Below are 17,061 nucleotides of genomic sequence, written 5' to 3' on the forward strand. Positions count from 1 at the left end.
AACATAGAGGGTAGTATAGAGAAGGCTATCAAATATCATGCTATAGGCTATACACTGTGAGAATAGCTAGTAATAAATTATAATTATATAATAAGGGCAGGTTGAGAATGTAATTCGATTGTCCTTAAGATAAATTTTAATTACGTTACATAAGGTACGTAACATACAATATAAATTAACTCAAACTCAAACTCAAAATAACTTCATTCATACAGGTAAACAAGTGAACGTCAACAGAAAATATGTTAAATTAATTCTTAATTTACATTTACTACCAGTTCGCTAGTCAAGGGCGTAGAGCGGGCAAGAAGAAATCTTTTTAATCGCTAAGTTTTGGATCATACAATTTGTTTGAACTGGAGCAAATCAATGCCAAGGATTAGGATCATTTAAATATTCGTCAAATTTATAAAAAGCTTTACTGATTAATTTACGTTTAACGAGAGCTTTGAATTTATTTAGTTATAATTAGTTAGTCCAAGCTCCCCAACCAAAACAGTAGGTTCGTAATACAACGTTCTAGAGAACGGATTTTTTTTTTGGAATATGTTCTGGGGTGTCTCCTGAATGTAAATCCAAGTGGGCGTCATGACTTAAGATTCGCTTCAGCCGCCATCTTGAAAAACGCGTTTATATAATTTGGACTTGGACTAAACACATTCTTTCCTTTTGACGAAATCCACGCGGGCTGTGAAAGGAATAGATTCAGAATCATATTTACGAATGTGATACGAGTGGTATTCAAATATAATTTATACAGAACTGTGGTTGCCATTCGATTGAAATAGTGTAGAATCATTTCTCTATTGTATAGAACATTACTAAAAACGGTAATATTTCATCCAACACAATGCTCTACGAACCATAATGGATAGGTATTACGTGAAATTGGATAGAGAATTGAATGTATTCCAAAGTACTTTGGGCACTCATATGTCTAGTTATCTCTAATAGATTTTTTATTCATAGTACAGTGAAAGATTTGAAAATAGAATTGAATTTCGGCTGGCGATAAATGTGATTTTTCTTGTGTAGGTTCTAAAAGTCAGCCAACATGTCGGTTTCCTCAAGATATTATCCTTCACCGTTCAAGCAAATGTTAAATGCGCACATAGAAAGAAAGTCCATTGGTGCACAGCCGGGGATCGAACCTACGACCTCAGGTATGAGAGTCGCACGCTGAAGCCACTTGATATGTATATTGTATATATTTGTGTATGTAATGTAATAATTCTGGTAATAATAGCATTAACTTCTTTTATTTTTTGTGAAAAAAAAAGGTTTTGCTCATACAACTTTGTTTTGCGGGGCAAACGAAATATTGAACCTATTTCAAAAACTTAGGGCCAGGACTTGAGGACCTATCGTTAAACTACGTTAACACTAATTCATAACAGATGTAAGATCATGATTTAAATTAGACATTAACTGCGCAAATATTTCATACCATAATAACGTATTTATAAAACCAATGTTTACATCAAAAGCCAAACATCTTGTCTCGGCCTATTAGTAATACATAAAGCAATCAGAAACATTCGTAAATATCTATGGCCTTGAAAACATTTTTATCCCACATGATATGTCAGCGGTAGTTTTGAAAGTTGTGAAAATGGCTCATGCTACAAGTAACAAATAGATATTCTCTATTTTCTATTTTTAAAAATGGCTACGAAATTTAAGTTTCGAGTGGGTACTTTGCTCTACGCGAGCAACTCGTGACCGCATTACACACGTACACACACAGGCACACGCACGACCGCCAGTGAAGCGCATGAGTGAGCATTTTTCTGATGTAATTATTGCCAAATTCTTAATCTTCTTACACCACCTTAAGCTTAACCCTAAATATAGAAACTCCTATAGGTTAATTAATCTTTCCAAGCCTGTTACGAAATATCTCTGGTAATTGAGCAGGGTAATCAGTGAAAGCAATCACGGTATCGTATTACCGGCAGTTCATGAGCGCTAAGAGAAGATATATATTTATAAGTGTTCGATTATGATTGGATTGTATGCTGTTAAGAAGTATTTTTTATGTTACGGAAGGCAAACGGGCAGGAGGCTCATCTGATGTTAAGTGATACCGCCAATGGAACCTCACACTGCCAGAAGGCTCGCAAGCGGCAGCCGGCCTTTTAAGAATTGGTACGCTCTTTTCTTCAAGAACCCTCAGTCGAATTGGTTCGGCAATACTTCAGTGGGCAGCTGGTTCCACATAGTGGTGTGGCGCGGCCAAAATTGTATTAAGAAACGCTCAGTTCTGGAACTACGGACCTCGAGGTGGATGGTATTTTGTATTGTCTTAGCCTAAACCAAATGTCATGTAAGTAATTTACATTAATTTTTGAAAAATCTGACATTTGAACGGTTTTAAAAATACTGTAAGCACAAATGTGGGTCTCAATTAAGGGTGGGGCAGGCAAACATGGGACAGAGGCACTGAATTACAATTATTAATATAGTTAAATTATGGAGGGGGTTGGGGGGGATAATGTACAGGGGAGGTATAAATGTGGAGGCGAAGTTGTCCTAAACATACAGGAATGGATTTACCGAAATGGGCCTTGTTAAGGACCTATCCTATCGCTAAACTCCAAAAAAATACATTGTTTCTTTCCATTTTTCGTCATCGTTTCTTGAAGTAGGGCGAATAGAAAAAATATATGGTGGAGTTGAGTAGTTTATGTATCCATTTTGAAAGATCAATACACGATTTAAATAACTTCGCTCGATAGAAAAAAAATCCAAACATAGCCAATTTTTAACACTTTGAATTCATTTTATGACGAAAATGTATATAGGACATAATTTAGAAATTTACACGATATATTTAATCGCAAGCCAAGTAATCCATTTCAGAAAAAAAATGATAAAATTACATTAATTTAATGTTTTACATAACTAATTGTTATTACGGGCCGACGCGACGCGCCTCTCTGCGCACCGCAGTCCACCCCGAGACACTGACACAGCAATTCGTGCTGGGATAGGGCCTTAAAAAGAAGTTTTTCTCGTCCTTTCTCAGTCCTCGGTTAGAAAACTGTTACTAAAAGATTGTTTTAACCTATTACTATGGAAATAATCATGGGAACCTGTAACAAACGAAACCTATCGCTATAATTTATGTTAGCACGTGTCACTTGAGTGACTTAATTAACGTTGAATGTCGTTTCATTAAATGGCAATTAATATTCCTCTAATGACGACATCGTCCTATCATTAATAATTGTCTCCAATTTCCTTTTAGTTTTCCTTGCATTTATGCTACAGTTAGAATCATATTTCTTGTGAAAACCTCCGCTGTCATGCGGCGTTCATTTTATTAAGGCTATTGTAGTTGTTTATATTACTTATAAAATATGTACCAATGGTAATACAACCTTTTAGTTCTGGGCTTTAGATTTCTGTATGTTCCGTGATCATTTCTAATAGGCAAGTAGGTGATCAACATACTGCCTTGCGATTCTGTAACTCACTTTTCGAACTCTCACAGCGGTTTTCACAGCGGCGGTCGCGCTCAAATCAGTCGTAAAGCAAAATTTTTACAATTTGGCATTCTGATAAGGAGGGAGCTTGTAGTTTAGTGTTTATAAAAGCAAGGTAAGGCTGTGCCTGACACACACCGTCGACTTTTTTGGTCTAAGCCGGTTTCTTCACGATGTTTTTCTTCACTGTGTGAGTGTTAAATGCGCACTTAGAGTAAATCCATTTGTACACAGTCGTAGATCGAGCCTACGTCTTCAGTGATGAGAGCTGCAATAAAAACCACTAGGCCACCATTGCTTTAAATAAAATATACGAAACAATAAATCAACAGATAACATCATTTTAGAAATACCTATACATTCGTACTAGGCAAATGCTGCTCTTTTTTTATAGCTCTGGCACGGTTTGTGCATTATCCAGCGTCGGCCTAGAACGTATTGCTACGTTCTAAACCTTCACAGTCTCCTTTCTTAGGTAGCATACGCACTGCTTGCCTTAGAAATTCGACCGTGCCCTCCATGTACGGTTTAAGCACTCGCCCGGTACCGCACAACCCTCCCAAAGGCCGAGAACAAATTTAAATTAAATTGAAACTTGCCCTCGAACCGGGAATCGAACCCGGTACCCCTCACCTTACCTGCCACTTAATAAGACCGCAAGGCTATGAGGCCCTTAATGCTGCTCTTAAGAAATAGAAAATAATAAATCAACAGATAACATCATTTTTGGAATTCAGATACAGAATAGAAACATTCGAATGAAAAACTTTACTCCAAAGTTAGTTACGCGTCGACTCCAACTTCGTTTTATAAAATAAATTGTATTGTATAAGTTTTCTCAATTAAAACAAGAACGGAAAATAGCTCAACTGTTTTGTTTCTAAACGAGATATCCGTTTCGTTATTTTTAGCCTGGTATTTTGAACGCAAAATACCGGATTTACGTAATTTATATATATATAAGCATACGTTTTTAATATAAGTGTTAGACTAATGGCTTGACTGAACCCTGAGGTCACTTTACGGCATCAATTAACTTGTGTTTCATTGATGCCGAACTCATCATTAAATAAGACCCAAGAATCGACGGCTTGTGTAATGCACATCGCTTGGCTTTTAATAAAAAAATACCATAAAACAGATACAGAAGTTTGATGTCAGGTTTTTTTTAACGTCTATAAGTTTACGAAGGTCATCCAAAACCCCTAATAATAACAAAATCGGGGGAAACAGTTAGGCGTTAGGAAGTTTCGATTCAATCTTCCATATCCAAAATTAATTTATACCACTGTATAGCTAAAGGATCATTTTGATATTAAGTGCGAATAGTGAGGCATTGCCGCGTGTTGGAGGGTAAAGCGCCGCCATTTTGACGGTTATTTTCGTGTCGGTTGAGATTTGCAATTATAATAAGTTTTGTCTCAGAGAAGACTTTGTTTAAGTTTTAATCATCTGCTGTGGTCAAAATCTTTATACAAACGTTAGATTCACGTATTCTCGTACACACGGCCGCGTTCATGTCCTAGTCTTACTCCATTTTTTTTACTATAGAATTGCACACGCATTTGGCATATCATCTATAAGATTAACTAGTTAGGATAAATATCTGCAGCTGAGTTTTATATTTGGACGTTGAGGCCGAATACGAAATTCCACCAGCATCACCTCGATGTCTATCGTTCCACAATTGAGCGTTTTTTAAGCCGGGTAAAAGCCAGCTGCCGACCGATGTATTTCCGAACTATTTCGATTAAGTGTCCGAGAAAAGAGCGTGCCAATACTTAAAATGCCAGCAACGCACTTGCGAGCCCTCTGGCAATGTGAGTGGCTATACTGTATCGCTTTACATCAGATGAGCCTACCGATAGCCCCCATACATATATACCCATATAAACTTAACAATATTAATGTGTCTTTCAGTTTATAGTTTAATATCTATAAGATTTACGTTACCAGAAATGGTAAATATGTCAACGTGGATTTTACAATAATACCTAATGTTCTTTGTTTCAGATACAATATGGCGTAAAACATCTTCCAAAAAGCTGCCTTCAAACAGTACAAAATGAATTGTCTTATTGTAATAGCTATGATAATTATAACGAATAGATGTGATGCATATAAAAATAATGAAATTAAAAATGATCTCAAAGAAATAGATATAGATTTACTTAGGAATGAAAAAGAAAATAACGTACAAATAGATACAATAGTAACACCAGAATTTGAATATAAAGAATTATTCATGAGATTTGCAAGAAATCAAACGCACTCAAGAGTTAAAAGAATAGTACAAGAAGTAGAGCAGACAACAAATCTAACCGAAGAATGTGTAGGAGCCCCAGAGTTTTGTAATCTATCACGAGAAGAGTATGTAACTATGTTGAATGAATATGTATACCCGCACACATACGAATGGGTCTTGATAGCAACGCACACAGCTGTATTCGTGATCGGATTGGTTGGGAATGCGCTTGTTTGCGTGGCAGTGTATAGAAATCATTCTATGAGGACAGTGACGAATTATTTCTTAGTGAATTTGGCTGTAGCGGATTTTATGGTGATACTATTCTGTTTGCCCGCGACAGTTCTATGGGATGTGACGGAAACTTGGTTTCTAGGTGCTGCCTTGTGCAAGATACTGCTTTATTTTCAGGTAATATTTTTACTTATTCTTATTTTATAAGGGTTTTTTATAAGAGAAAAGGAAAGTTTAAATCAGACGAAACATTTTGATAACCATTGCATAAGTTTTTGCTTTGAGAGTACCCACAATAAAACCAACATCGTGTGTTACCCGCAAATAGATGAAATTTTGGCGCATTGCATAAAAAAATGTATCTTTATTTTATTAATAAATTAGGCGATGAAAGAAATGTAGATTATACTGAATTAGGAGGCCGGCAACGCCCTTTACGACCCCTCTGGCATTGAGAGTGTCCATGGGCGGTGGTATCATTTAACATCAGATGAGCCTCCTGCCTATTTGTCCTCTGTTCTATAAAAAAGAAGATAATGTTAATTAATGTTATAATAAGCAAATTTATACAACCTACAAACATAATCAGCAAAGGTCTCTGAGGATTTGAAGGTTGAATAAATTAATCAGATACCTAATTGGAAATTTTTTGTATTTATTATTTTCTGGTTTTTATAAATTTTTTCCTTACTAGGATAGCCTGGAAGAGATCGTTTATTAGCGATAAGGTCACCCATTGCGTCCCTAATAATTTATGTTATTTTTCTTATGTATATTTATAACCAGTCGAATACAAAAGCCATCTTCATCATTTCAAAGGCTTGTCTGGTGTATTGGAATTCCCGGCGTTGTTGAAATGTGTATAGCTCACTCCGTTCTCTGAAGCTGTAGTGTAGATATCCTAATCTAAATCCTTTGGTGCAGGGGATGCGTGAATGCGCTAAAGTCTTACCTTTCAATATATTAACTTTGCAAGGAATTTCTAGCATGAATATTGGGATTATCAAAGGTAAAGTGTAAATAGCTTTAAATCAACTCCAAAATGTTATAAAAAATACAAAAAGCTATTGACACCTTATTATATAAAACAAAGTCGGGTTTGTTCGAACAGTTATAACTCAAAAACGGGTGCACCGATTTTCATGGTTTTCGATTTGTTGTGTTAGTCCCGAAGTAAAAAAACATTGGAACAAGGAAGAAAAAAATCCAATATAAAATAATGGGTTTCATAACCGTCTAACATTTGATATCCATTTTTTCATATGGTAAACTAGTAATAATAGCATTTCTAAAAAAAAAAAAAAAGATTTTGCTTTTATGACCTTATTCCCCTGAGCAGGCGATAAGCAAGCTAAACACGTACTATCGACATATTACAAATGAATGGTGACATAACATTAACACTCAATCTGCAGGCAATAATAGCTTTCAGTCATTTGTTCAATTAATTTGGACATGTCGTTGATGAAAACATTACGAGTACAGTTCATACTCGTTCGGTTATTTAAGGCTTAGGTAGTTAGCGAGAATTCAAATTTAGAATGTTCGATAGCGCGTGGCGATACACGAGTATTTGCTTTGAACTGTGGCGCTCTTTGTTATATTTCTTAACTATTTAGGTTTAGAGATTACTACAGATTCTGAGGTCTAAATTTCAAATCCTAGGAAAATGCGCCGTTCTTATTTATTTAACAAAATTAGCTATCCTTACAGATTACTTCAACGCGGGAACTTTTTACATTTAAATCACTTACAAACCAATACATTTTGAAAAAATTACAATATTAAACAGTAATAGATTAAAATATATACAAAAAAGCCTAACTATTTCTTACAGTATATGAATTGAAATGAAGCATTCCACTCACGGACAATTAAAAATGTCTGTTAATTTATTCAGTTTTTTTTTTATGTAATTGGAGGCAAACAGGCAGGCGGCTGACCTGATGTTAAGTGATGCCGCCGCCCATTGACATTCACATTGCCGGAATGCTTGCAAGTGCGTTGTCGGCCTTTTAAGAACGCTCTTTTATTGGTGTACCCTATGTCGAATTGGCTCGGAAATACAACACTACGAAATACAATTCGACTTAGGAAAATGAAAGAGCGTACAATTTCTTAAAAGGTCGGTAACGCACTCGCGAGCCCTTTGGCATTAAGGGCGTCCATATTACTTAACATAAGATGAGCTTCTGCAGTTTGCCTCCTGCCTTGCGATTCTGTAACTCATAAGGAGGGAGCTTGTAGCCAAATCGTAAAATGACTGCTTTACGACTCATTTGAGCGCGACCGCCGCTGTGTGAGTTCGAAAAGTGAGTTACAGAATCGCAAGGCTGTTCTATAAAAAAGACTGAACTAGCCTATTACAAAAAAAATAGCATTAAACAGATAAAGAAATCTGAAGCGAATTACTGGAAAGAATTGGATGGCAAACCCTTTTCATTCTATTTATAGTCAGGAAAAAGTAAAGCAATTACGTCCACCAAGTTCCATTATTTGGAATATTCGTATTTTATAAAGAAACAGTTATATTACTTCAGAGTAATATTCTACAAAATATATATAAAAATCAGTCATTTAAGTTTAACTTAAGTAACTCTGATTTTTAGTTACCTTTCTCACCTGGTACCTGCGCAGGTGTCACCGAGCCAACTCCACAAGCGTACAGGTATTAAAAAGTACACGAAAGACTACTTAGAACCGAAAGTTCTATGCTTTAGAAAATAAGTTGTGTCTTATCGCTCTGGGATCTTACTCTATAACATGTGTTGCCACACGCCAGTGAATTAGTATAATATTTTTATTATACCTAATTTAAATAATAATCAGAGCAGTGTAGGCCTAGTGACTTCAGAGTTCGATTATCATCCCTGAAGTCATAGGTTCGATCCCCATCTGAGCATCAATAGTCTTTCATTCTGTGTGCCCATTTATCGATGTGGGGTCACTCTGCATCTTCAACCGCATTTACCATGGAGAGTGTTCAGAGGAGTTGTTCGTATTAATACCTGCAGCTGAGTTTCATCATCGGACGTCGAGGCGGAATACGAAATTCCACCCGTATCACCTCGACGTCCGCCGTTCCACAACTGAGCGTTTTTCTAAGGCAGTTTTTGCCGCGCACCACCACTTTGTGAAACCAGCTGCCCACTGAAGTATTTCCGAACCAATTCGACTAAGGGTCCTTCAAGAAAAGAGCGTACCAATTCTTAAAAGGCCGGCAACGCGCTCGCGAGCCCTCTGGCATTGAGAGTGTCCATGGGCGGCGGTACCACTTACCATCAGGTGAGCCATAATAAAACAATAGTACCGTACTAATTGATTATAATCGTAACACTGTGTTTAGAATTTAAGCATGTAGCTTATTTACTCAGAATGTATATATAAATAATAATGCAAATGGAATTTGCGTAGGCTGGTGCAATATTTCCAATACATTATTTTTGACTAGTGAATTCTTTTGACGTTGTTTTACTATGAATAATGGATATGACTCAACGCAATAGTACATCCGCGAATTTGAGTGTTTGATAACGGATTGATAATTCATTTAATTAATTGAAATCTGAATCGCATCAGCGCTGGTATTAAACAGTTTAATGAAAAAATGTTATATTTAATTTGACATCATATGCGACTGGGGTTTCTAAGAGTAAGTAAAAGTGAAGTGTGTTGATCTAGATGGAGCTTATGTCGAAAAATGAAAAATTATTTACACAAACTACTCTTATACGTTCTTGGTCGGGCTTAGAACTTTTCGATCCACCCTCGTATGCACATAATATTTATATGTATTTGATACATTTTTATTTATTTACAACCCACCCAACCTTACTAAAACCAGAGTAGACTAAAATATATAGCTTGGCAAAAAAGTAATATTTTTAAACATACTGAACAGTGAAATTGCATTAGTGTGAGTACTGTGAACGCGCCAGCTTTCGATGACCGACCTATATACTGTAACTCCTAGTTTAAATTAACATAAAATAAAAATCTGTACTTGTTGCATATAGTAGTTACATTATTTATATTCCTGGTAAATTTGACGAATCACTTTAAAACAGCTCCCATTTTATTTACTCCAAATTTTCATGCTCTTTAACCCCATAGAAATTAATCAAAACAGCATGATTTGTGAAACGAATGAAAGAAGGTACAAGGAATGAAGGAAGGGCCTCCTTAATATTAGTTGGGATACGTCGGTTTAAAGGTGGAGCCGTGAGTTAAGTTCGGTGGCAGTTAATGTTGATATGTTCAGATATTAAATGCTAGATGTTAAATGAAACACTTTGTTAGAAGCTCGGTAACAACTGACTTTAATCGTGTAAAATATGAGCGTACAACTAACATAATATTAGGGGTTGCAACGCTGGATTAACAAAAAGCTAACTTGACTTATATTATATATATATAATATACTTATATTATTATTATACTACTTATTATTGAAGTGTTCGTTAATCTAAGTGACTTATGTTATTGGACATTATCGGAAACGAGAATATTATATTATAACTAGCTAATCCGGTAAACGTCGTTTTGTCATGTATATCATTTAAATAATAAAAAAAATAGGGGTTGATCGTAGAGGGGTGAAAGTTGGGGTCTTGTATGTATTTTTTAATGCTGTATCATAAAAAAATAAAGAATAAATTTTTTATCTAAAATAAAAAATAAAAATTTAGGGGTTGACTACCCTTAAAATTTAGGGGATGAAAAATATATGTCCAATTCTCAGACATACCCAATATGTACACAAAATTTCATGAGAATCGGTGGAGCCGTTTCGGAGGAGTTTAACCACAAACACCGCGACACGAGAATTTTATATATGGTCTAAGATCCCGCTATACAACGACCTTCACCGAGATGCTTATTTAATGAAACTTATTTTATATATAATTTAATATGTCAATAAATATAATCCATATGGGTTGCCTAGCAAATTTCAGTCCAGAGTATGTTTAATTAATATTTAAAAAAAAAATTTTTTTTAAACATTTCACCGGTATGATTATTAGATAAATTCTATACCAATCGAAAGTATGAAGCCCATAGAATATGCAAAAGTTAGGTTGTTTTTAATCAATTAATTATTTATGTGTATATTTTTTATGTGACACTAAAGTATATATACATCTTTAGTATAAAAGAAGGTTATAGTGATACATATATAATACTACCCTGATTAAAAATATTGATTGAAAAAAGTTAAAAAAATTCACTACATGCAAATTATATAAAAAAATTTTTTTTTTAAATATTAATTAAACATACTCTGGACTGAAATTTGCTAGGCAACCCATATGGATTATATTTATTGACATATTAAATTAAATATAAAATAAGTTTCATTAAATAAGCATCTCGGTGAAGGTCGTTGTTTAGCGGGATCTTATACTAATATTAGATTTATTAGTGTAGTAAAAACTAAAGGGCTAATTTTTCAAGTGTGCGATGATGGCTTACGTTTTGTTTACGCTTTTAATTATTAACTAAAATATATGTAACTTAACAAATGTTAGGTTACATAACTGGTGATTCGACAAATTTACCATATAAATTAGCCTAATTTTTACCAGCCCACGTCTCGTTAGCTGGAGAAATATTCTATGTAGGTACTTTATTTATGAGTTGCGGCAGCTGTTTCATTGAATATTCAAGCAAATGAGTGAAAGATTTTGTGCCTAAAAGACATAGATTTTTAGTTTCTCCTCAGACATATTCCTCATTCCTAAAGGGCACGGTCACTGTATGACCTCCTAACCTGGTGTGAATTCTCTCCAATTTGTTGCATAGCTGCAGCTGTTATATGGAGACCCGTGAGAATCGCGTTGGCTTGGATTTATACGGAAATAAGAGTTGGTTAGACGCAGAATGTTAGATGATCGTGAGGATAACAAAAGCGTCGAAAAATAAAAAAATAATCAGTGGCGCTACAACCGCTTTAGGTCTTGGCCTCAGATTTCTGAATCTGTTTCATATTAATACAACACTGCTCACAAAAGCGTTTACACAAGGCCCTAAAATCAGAGGCAATATCGGGGAAGTGGTGGGAGTACCCTAGATTGCTCCCTAGATCGCCTCGTGTGTAGGCAAATTATACCCTAATTTTATTACTTTTTATTATAGTCTTTGTTTATGCACTTCTGGCCTTAATATTTCTTGTCGTTAGTTTTTCCTTTCTCGGGTTTCCTGGAAGAGATGCTTGATAGCGATTAGGCCCACCCATTTCATTCCTAATAATTTATTTTATTTTAATGTAACCAATTTTAAATAAATAAATATTTTTTTAGACGCTGGTTTTCACTCGATGTTATCTATACAAGCAATAATGATTTATTTATTATGCTAAACTTATTGAACGATAAAAATATGACCCATTTAATAATAAATATAGTTTAAAAATACTATAAAACACGCTTTTAAAGCACATCAAACTAAAAAGTGAAAATAATTCCTAATATAGGCTGAAAATGGTAATGAACAAAAAATACTGGTACTATTGTGAAAAAGCGTGGGGCACTCTGTGCCATATTTTTCGTCTATCGAGCAAGCGCTTTTTCACAATATAAATAAAAATTATATGAAATAGGAATTTATTAATGATTTTTATAACACAAACCGCGTTATTTAAGGCCCTCTTTTTTATCAAAACAAATAGAGGATCGACATTCTGATAACGTTTAGTTATGTAGTTTATATCACAAAGTTGTGATATTGAATAGCTCGCGATTGAAACCCTTCGCAAATAATGATTTTAGAAAAAATAGGTCCGCTAACTTTTATAACATAAATTATTTCTAGACCTTTATTATTTCTAGTACCTAATTATCACATTTAAAAAAAGTAAAAAAAATAAGTACACTTTATATCTGGGCCTCAGATTTTTGAATCTGTCTTATAATCATTTATCTACTAGGAAACTAGGTGATCAGCCTCCTGCCTGACACACGCCGTCGACTTTTTGGGTCTAAGGCAACAAGCTGGTTTTCTCACGATAGTTTCATTCCTCATGGATGCTCCGCTGTGATCCATATTGTCGTGTATAAAACCTATAGCCTTCTTGATAAACCCTTAAAGATTTTAAAACTCTTCGATAATAACTACAGTATATACAGTAGTATTATCACAGCACAGCCCCTTCTGTACAGCTTGCCAGCCAGTGGACTGTGAAATGTATGTTGAAATTTATATGTATTAAATGTCAGGAGTATAAGTGTACTATATGTAGTGTATGTATGTATGAAAAAGCTGCACTAGATAACTAAATATAAGAGAGGGTGAAATGTAAGAAGCTAACAACCCTACGGATCCCTGAGCCCTATAGATACATCTATAACCCTAACATATAAATAGTGAATATATAACTAACTATAACTAAATATATAGACATAAGGTAACAGACGGAGCGCTACGGGTAGGATCAAAGGTTCAAGGTGGTGGGATTATCTCAAAGCTATCGGGCAGGCTCACCACGATAATTAGGGGTTGTAATCTTCGCCACTTTGAGAGCGAGAGAACTAGTTCAAATAACCTAGTGATTCATCTTTTTATCTATTCTGATTTATTTCTAAAAATGCCTTGATATTTAGGGATAGTGTAACACGCTAATAATGAAATAGTTGAAATTGGTTTGTAGTTAATTATTTATTTGTTTCCAAAATACAAAAAGTTTTCTTTTTAGAAGTAAGAAAGTTAATTTAAAATATTTCCCCAGGCATAGTTCGTTATACAAATGAGCGCCATACATTTATTTCAAATGGCACTTAGTTGACATTTTCATTACGGCTCTTTGAAAAAAGTCAAAAGTTTGGAAGGAAATTAGGGCCGAGAGTTTGCAATTCACAAAAAAGTTATCAATAGAAGCTGTGATAACGTCAAATAACGTGTATCTTAATAAAATATATTTTATAATAATCTGAAAAAAAGGTAAAGCCTAGCCTATAACGATTCAAGAATCGTAAAGTGCTTCCTGGATTTATAATAGTTGTTATTATCTTAATAAGTAGTGAATCGTTTATTAAAACCTAAACATAAAAATCAAACAAACAGTATAATTATTAACAATTTTCTTAACGTACGTAATATTAAAAATTAATAAAAAGAAAATTAAAGTAAAAGTTAGGTCCCTGTGGCAGTGTACCTTTAACACTGGCAGAATTTCCTCGCTGTATTGCGATACTTATTCGTTGAAAAAATATCATAATATTATATTATTATCTAGCCGTGTTTAGAAGTTTGGAAATAATAATATAAATAAGTATTAAACATTTTGTTTGGTTCAGTGTGTGTATACCCCAAGATAGGGTCCACTCAAAATCAGTGTTGCTGGTGACAGCAAATTATATCTGAGATTGATTTTTGATTAAAGTGTGTTTTTTTTATGTGTGCCTTAATAAATGTTGTTCTTACATTCAATAAATTTGAAAGCAATGTTGCAATATAAATTATTCATTTTGCACAATTGTGAATACTGACAGAAAATAAATGAAACATGAATAAATATTGCATTTTATATAGTTAAGAATATTGGATCTGTATCTATTCTGTAAGACTATGTAGTCTGTGACATAGGTGACGTACCTTCTCGTCGCTCTGCTAATGAGTATAGTCCTTTTCATTAAAGAAGTCCCCCAGACGCGGCGCTGCAATCGTATGACGTAATGTTGCCATTTATGAGTAAAAAATTTACCTATTTTATTTACATTTAGCAGATGTAATTTATCAATTAATATTATTTTCTGCATACTTCGATGAAACAATATTTCTGTTATGTAAAAAGTATATTCTTATTTACTTATATTAGCAGTGTTCTACCTACTTACAGGGAAAAGTTGAGAAAATAGGGTAAAGAAAAGCAATACAATTTTTTATTCAGAGTTTTATTGCATAATTGTTGAGTTACAATTTTATTCGAAGTACACACCGCTGTTATACCTTCGTTTGTAATTCTTGTTACAGTTTTCTCTGACACACCTGCAATTAAATTATGAACAATTAAAAATAATAATAACTTTAAGTTTATAATGCTTATGATTACATAAATTAAAACATATATTACATATTAATGTAATATATGTTTTAATTTCAGTTACCTAGTTTCATCACGTTATGTATTTGTTCAATTTTGTCGCAAAAACGAATTTATATCATAAAAGTCCCATCAATACAGCAAAAAAATATTAAATGGCAACTCTAAAAAGTACCTGTTATGGCGGCAATTCTCTTCCGAACATTGTTTAGTGGTATTAAAACACCTTGATTCTTATGTTCCGCTTCACAGAACTCTTTCACCTTTAATATCATTTCTCGAGCCGAACTTTTTACAACTTTTGGCATTGTAATCAATATTTAAAATGCACTAAGCTAGTTAAAAATTCACAAAAATCTACCACAACAAACGAACTTGATAACATCGACGAATGACAACATTGCCGACCTGTCAAATTTAGTTCCAAAAATATCCGCGGGACTTCTTTCATGAAAAGCACTATATATCGTATTTTCCAGCTTACAGTGTTACAGCTATAACAGCTTCTATTAAATTTGTTATCTGTAGACATTCTCTAACACTATGCAGTATGTGACATAGGTATAGTTCCATCTCTTCGCTCGGCTAATGAAGATATTTTTTTGCGTCCTAACACTAATATAATATTAGTTTAAGAGCTATAAGAGCTGCTATTAAATTTAAAATATATATATTTAAAACTGTGCCCAGGGAAATTATTGGGAACAGTTCGTTATACAAAAAACATGTAAGGTACTTAGTAGACATTTTCATTACGGCTCTATGAAAAAAGTTTTGGAAGGAAATTAGGGCTGAGGGTCTACAATTCATTAAAAAGTTATAAATAGAAGCTGAGAACGTTTGATTACGTATCTCTGAATAAAATATCATATGGATAAGCCGTATTTAGATTTTTGGAAATATTAATATAAATAATTAATGAACATTTTGTTTTGTTCAGTGTGTATAGCTGTCACTTCAACATAGGGTCCACTGAATATCGATTATCAGTGTTGCTGGTGTCAGCAACTTAAATCTGAATTGGGCCCATTTTTTATGAAAGTGTGTTTGTATTTTTTTTAGACAATATTAGTGTTAGAGCTATACAATTATTATTATTAAAATTTTTATCAAATCAATTTTATTATAATATTTAACTTAAATAATCGCCGCCGTTTCAATGATGCATGCGCAAGAAATCATTCGAAATATGAGTATCGCTGTCATATTTTCGTTAGGTAGGCGCAATTGCACTAAATACTATTTATTTGTCCACATCTAAACCAGGTTGTCACACTATATTAATGATCTATAGCTATCCCTTCTCTCTGTTTCAGTCAGTATCGGTGACAGTGTCAGTTTTGACATTGACATTCATCTCGTTTGACCGCTGGTACGCCATTTGCTTCCCGCTCAAATTCAAGTCAACAATCAGCCGTGCGAAAACCGCCATTCTGCTAATATGGACTATCTCGCTAACGTTTAGTAAGTATTCATTAATCTTTTATTAAACTGCCTCTTTGGCTGAGGTATTTTTTTAGAACATTCTCATTGCCAGAAGGCTTGCGAGTGCGTTGCCGGCCTTTGTTTTATTGCCGGCCGGCTATTCTTTGGGTTGTGCAAAAAGAAAGTTTATCGCAAACCGTATTGGACAATTACGAGATTTTAAGAGCAATGTTAGTGTTTGTTAAGTAGGCAGTGATAAAAATAATTCCTGGATACATTCTCGAAAAAATTTCTATCTACAATTTTTGTCTCTGGATAATTAGCGATTATTGTGTTATATTTCCACAGATTTCGAATAAGAGTTGTTATGTTAGAAAATAATTAGGCTATTTTCTATATGTGATAATAATACAGACTGATCACTGTACAATGTACATGTCTTGTTTATGTCTGTTATTAATTAAGCTGATTATTTAATAAAATAGGTACTTTTATGCATTAAGTTGCCTATAAAAAACATTACATATACATATGAAAATCAATAGCTGGAATATAACTAATCATAATTTGATTAAAATAAATTTAGAGTTTATGCAAACTGAACTATTTTAGGTGTCATAAGAACTATGTAT

General features: G+C 33.9%; 1 protein-coding gene across 1 annotated transcript in view; it reads left to right on the forward strand.

Moving 5' to 3' along the window:
- LOC125059637 (orexin/Hypocretin receptor type 1-like) overlaps nucleotides 1-17,061 on the forward strand; it is a 94,961-nt gene that overhangs the window by 60,275 nt on the left and 17,625 nt on the right. Inside the window, exons 2-3 of the mRNA XM_047664145.1 lie at nucleotides 5,502-6,144; nucleotides 16,321-16,468. Coding sequence (XP_047520101.1) covers nucleotides 5,554-6,144; nucleotides 16,321-16,468 — 739 coding nt within the window. The 5' untranslated portion in view covers nucleotides 5,502-5,553. The remainder of the gene's footprint in view (nucleotides 1-5,501; nucleotides 6,145-16,320; nucleotides 16,469-17,061) is intronic.

The sequence above is a fragment of the Pieris napi genome, chromosome 20 (assembly GCF_905475465.1).
Source record: "Pieris napi chromosome 20, ilPieNapi1.2, whole genome shotgun sequence".
In the NCBI taxonomy this organism is placed as follows: domain Eukaryota; kingdom Metazoa; phylum Arthropoda; class Insecta; order Lepidoptera; family Pieridae; genus Pieris; species Pieris napi.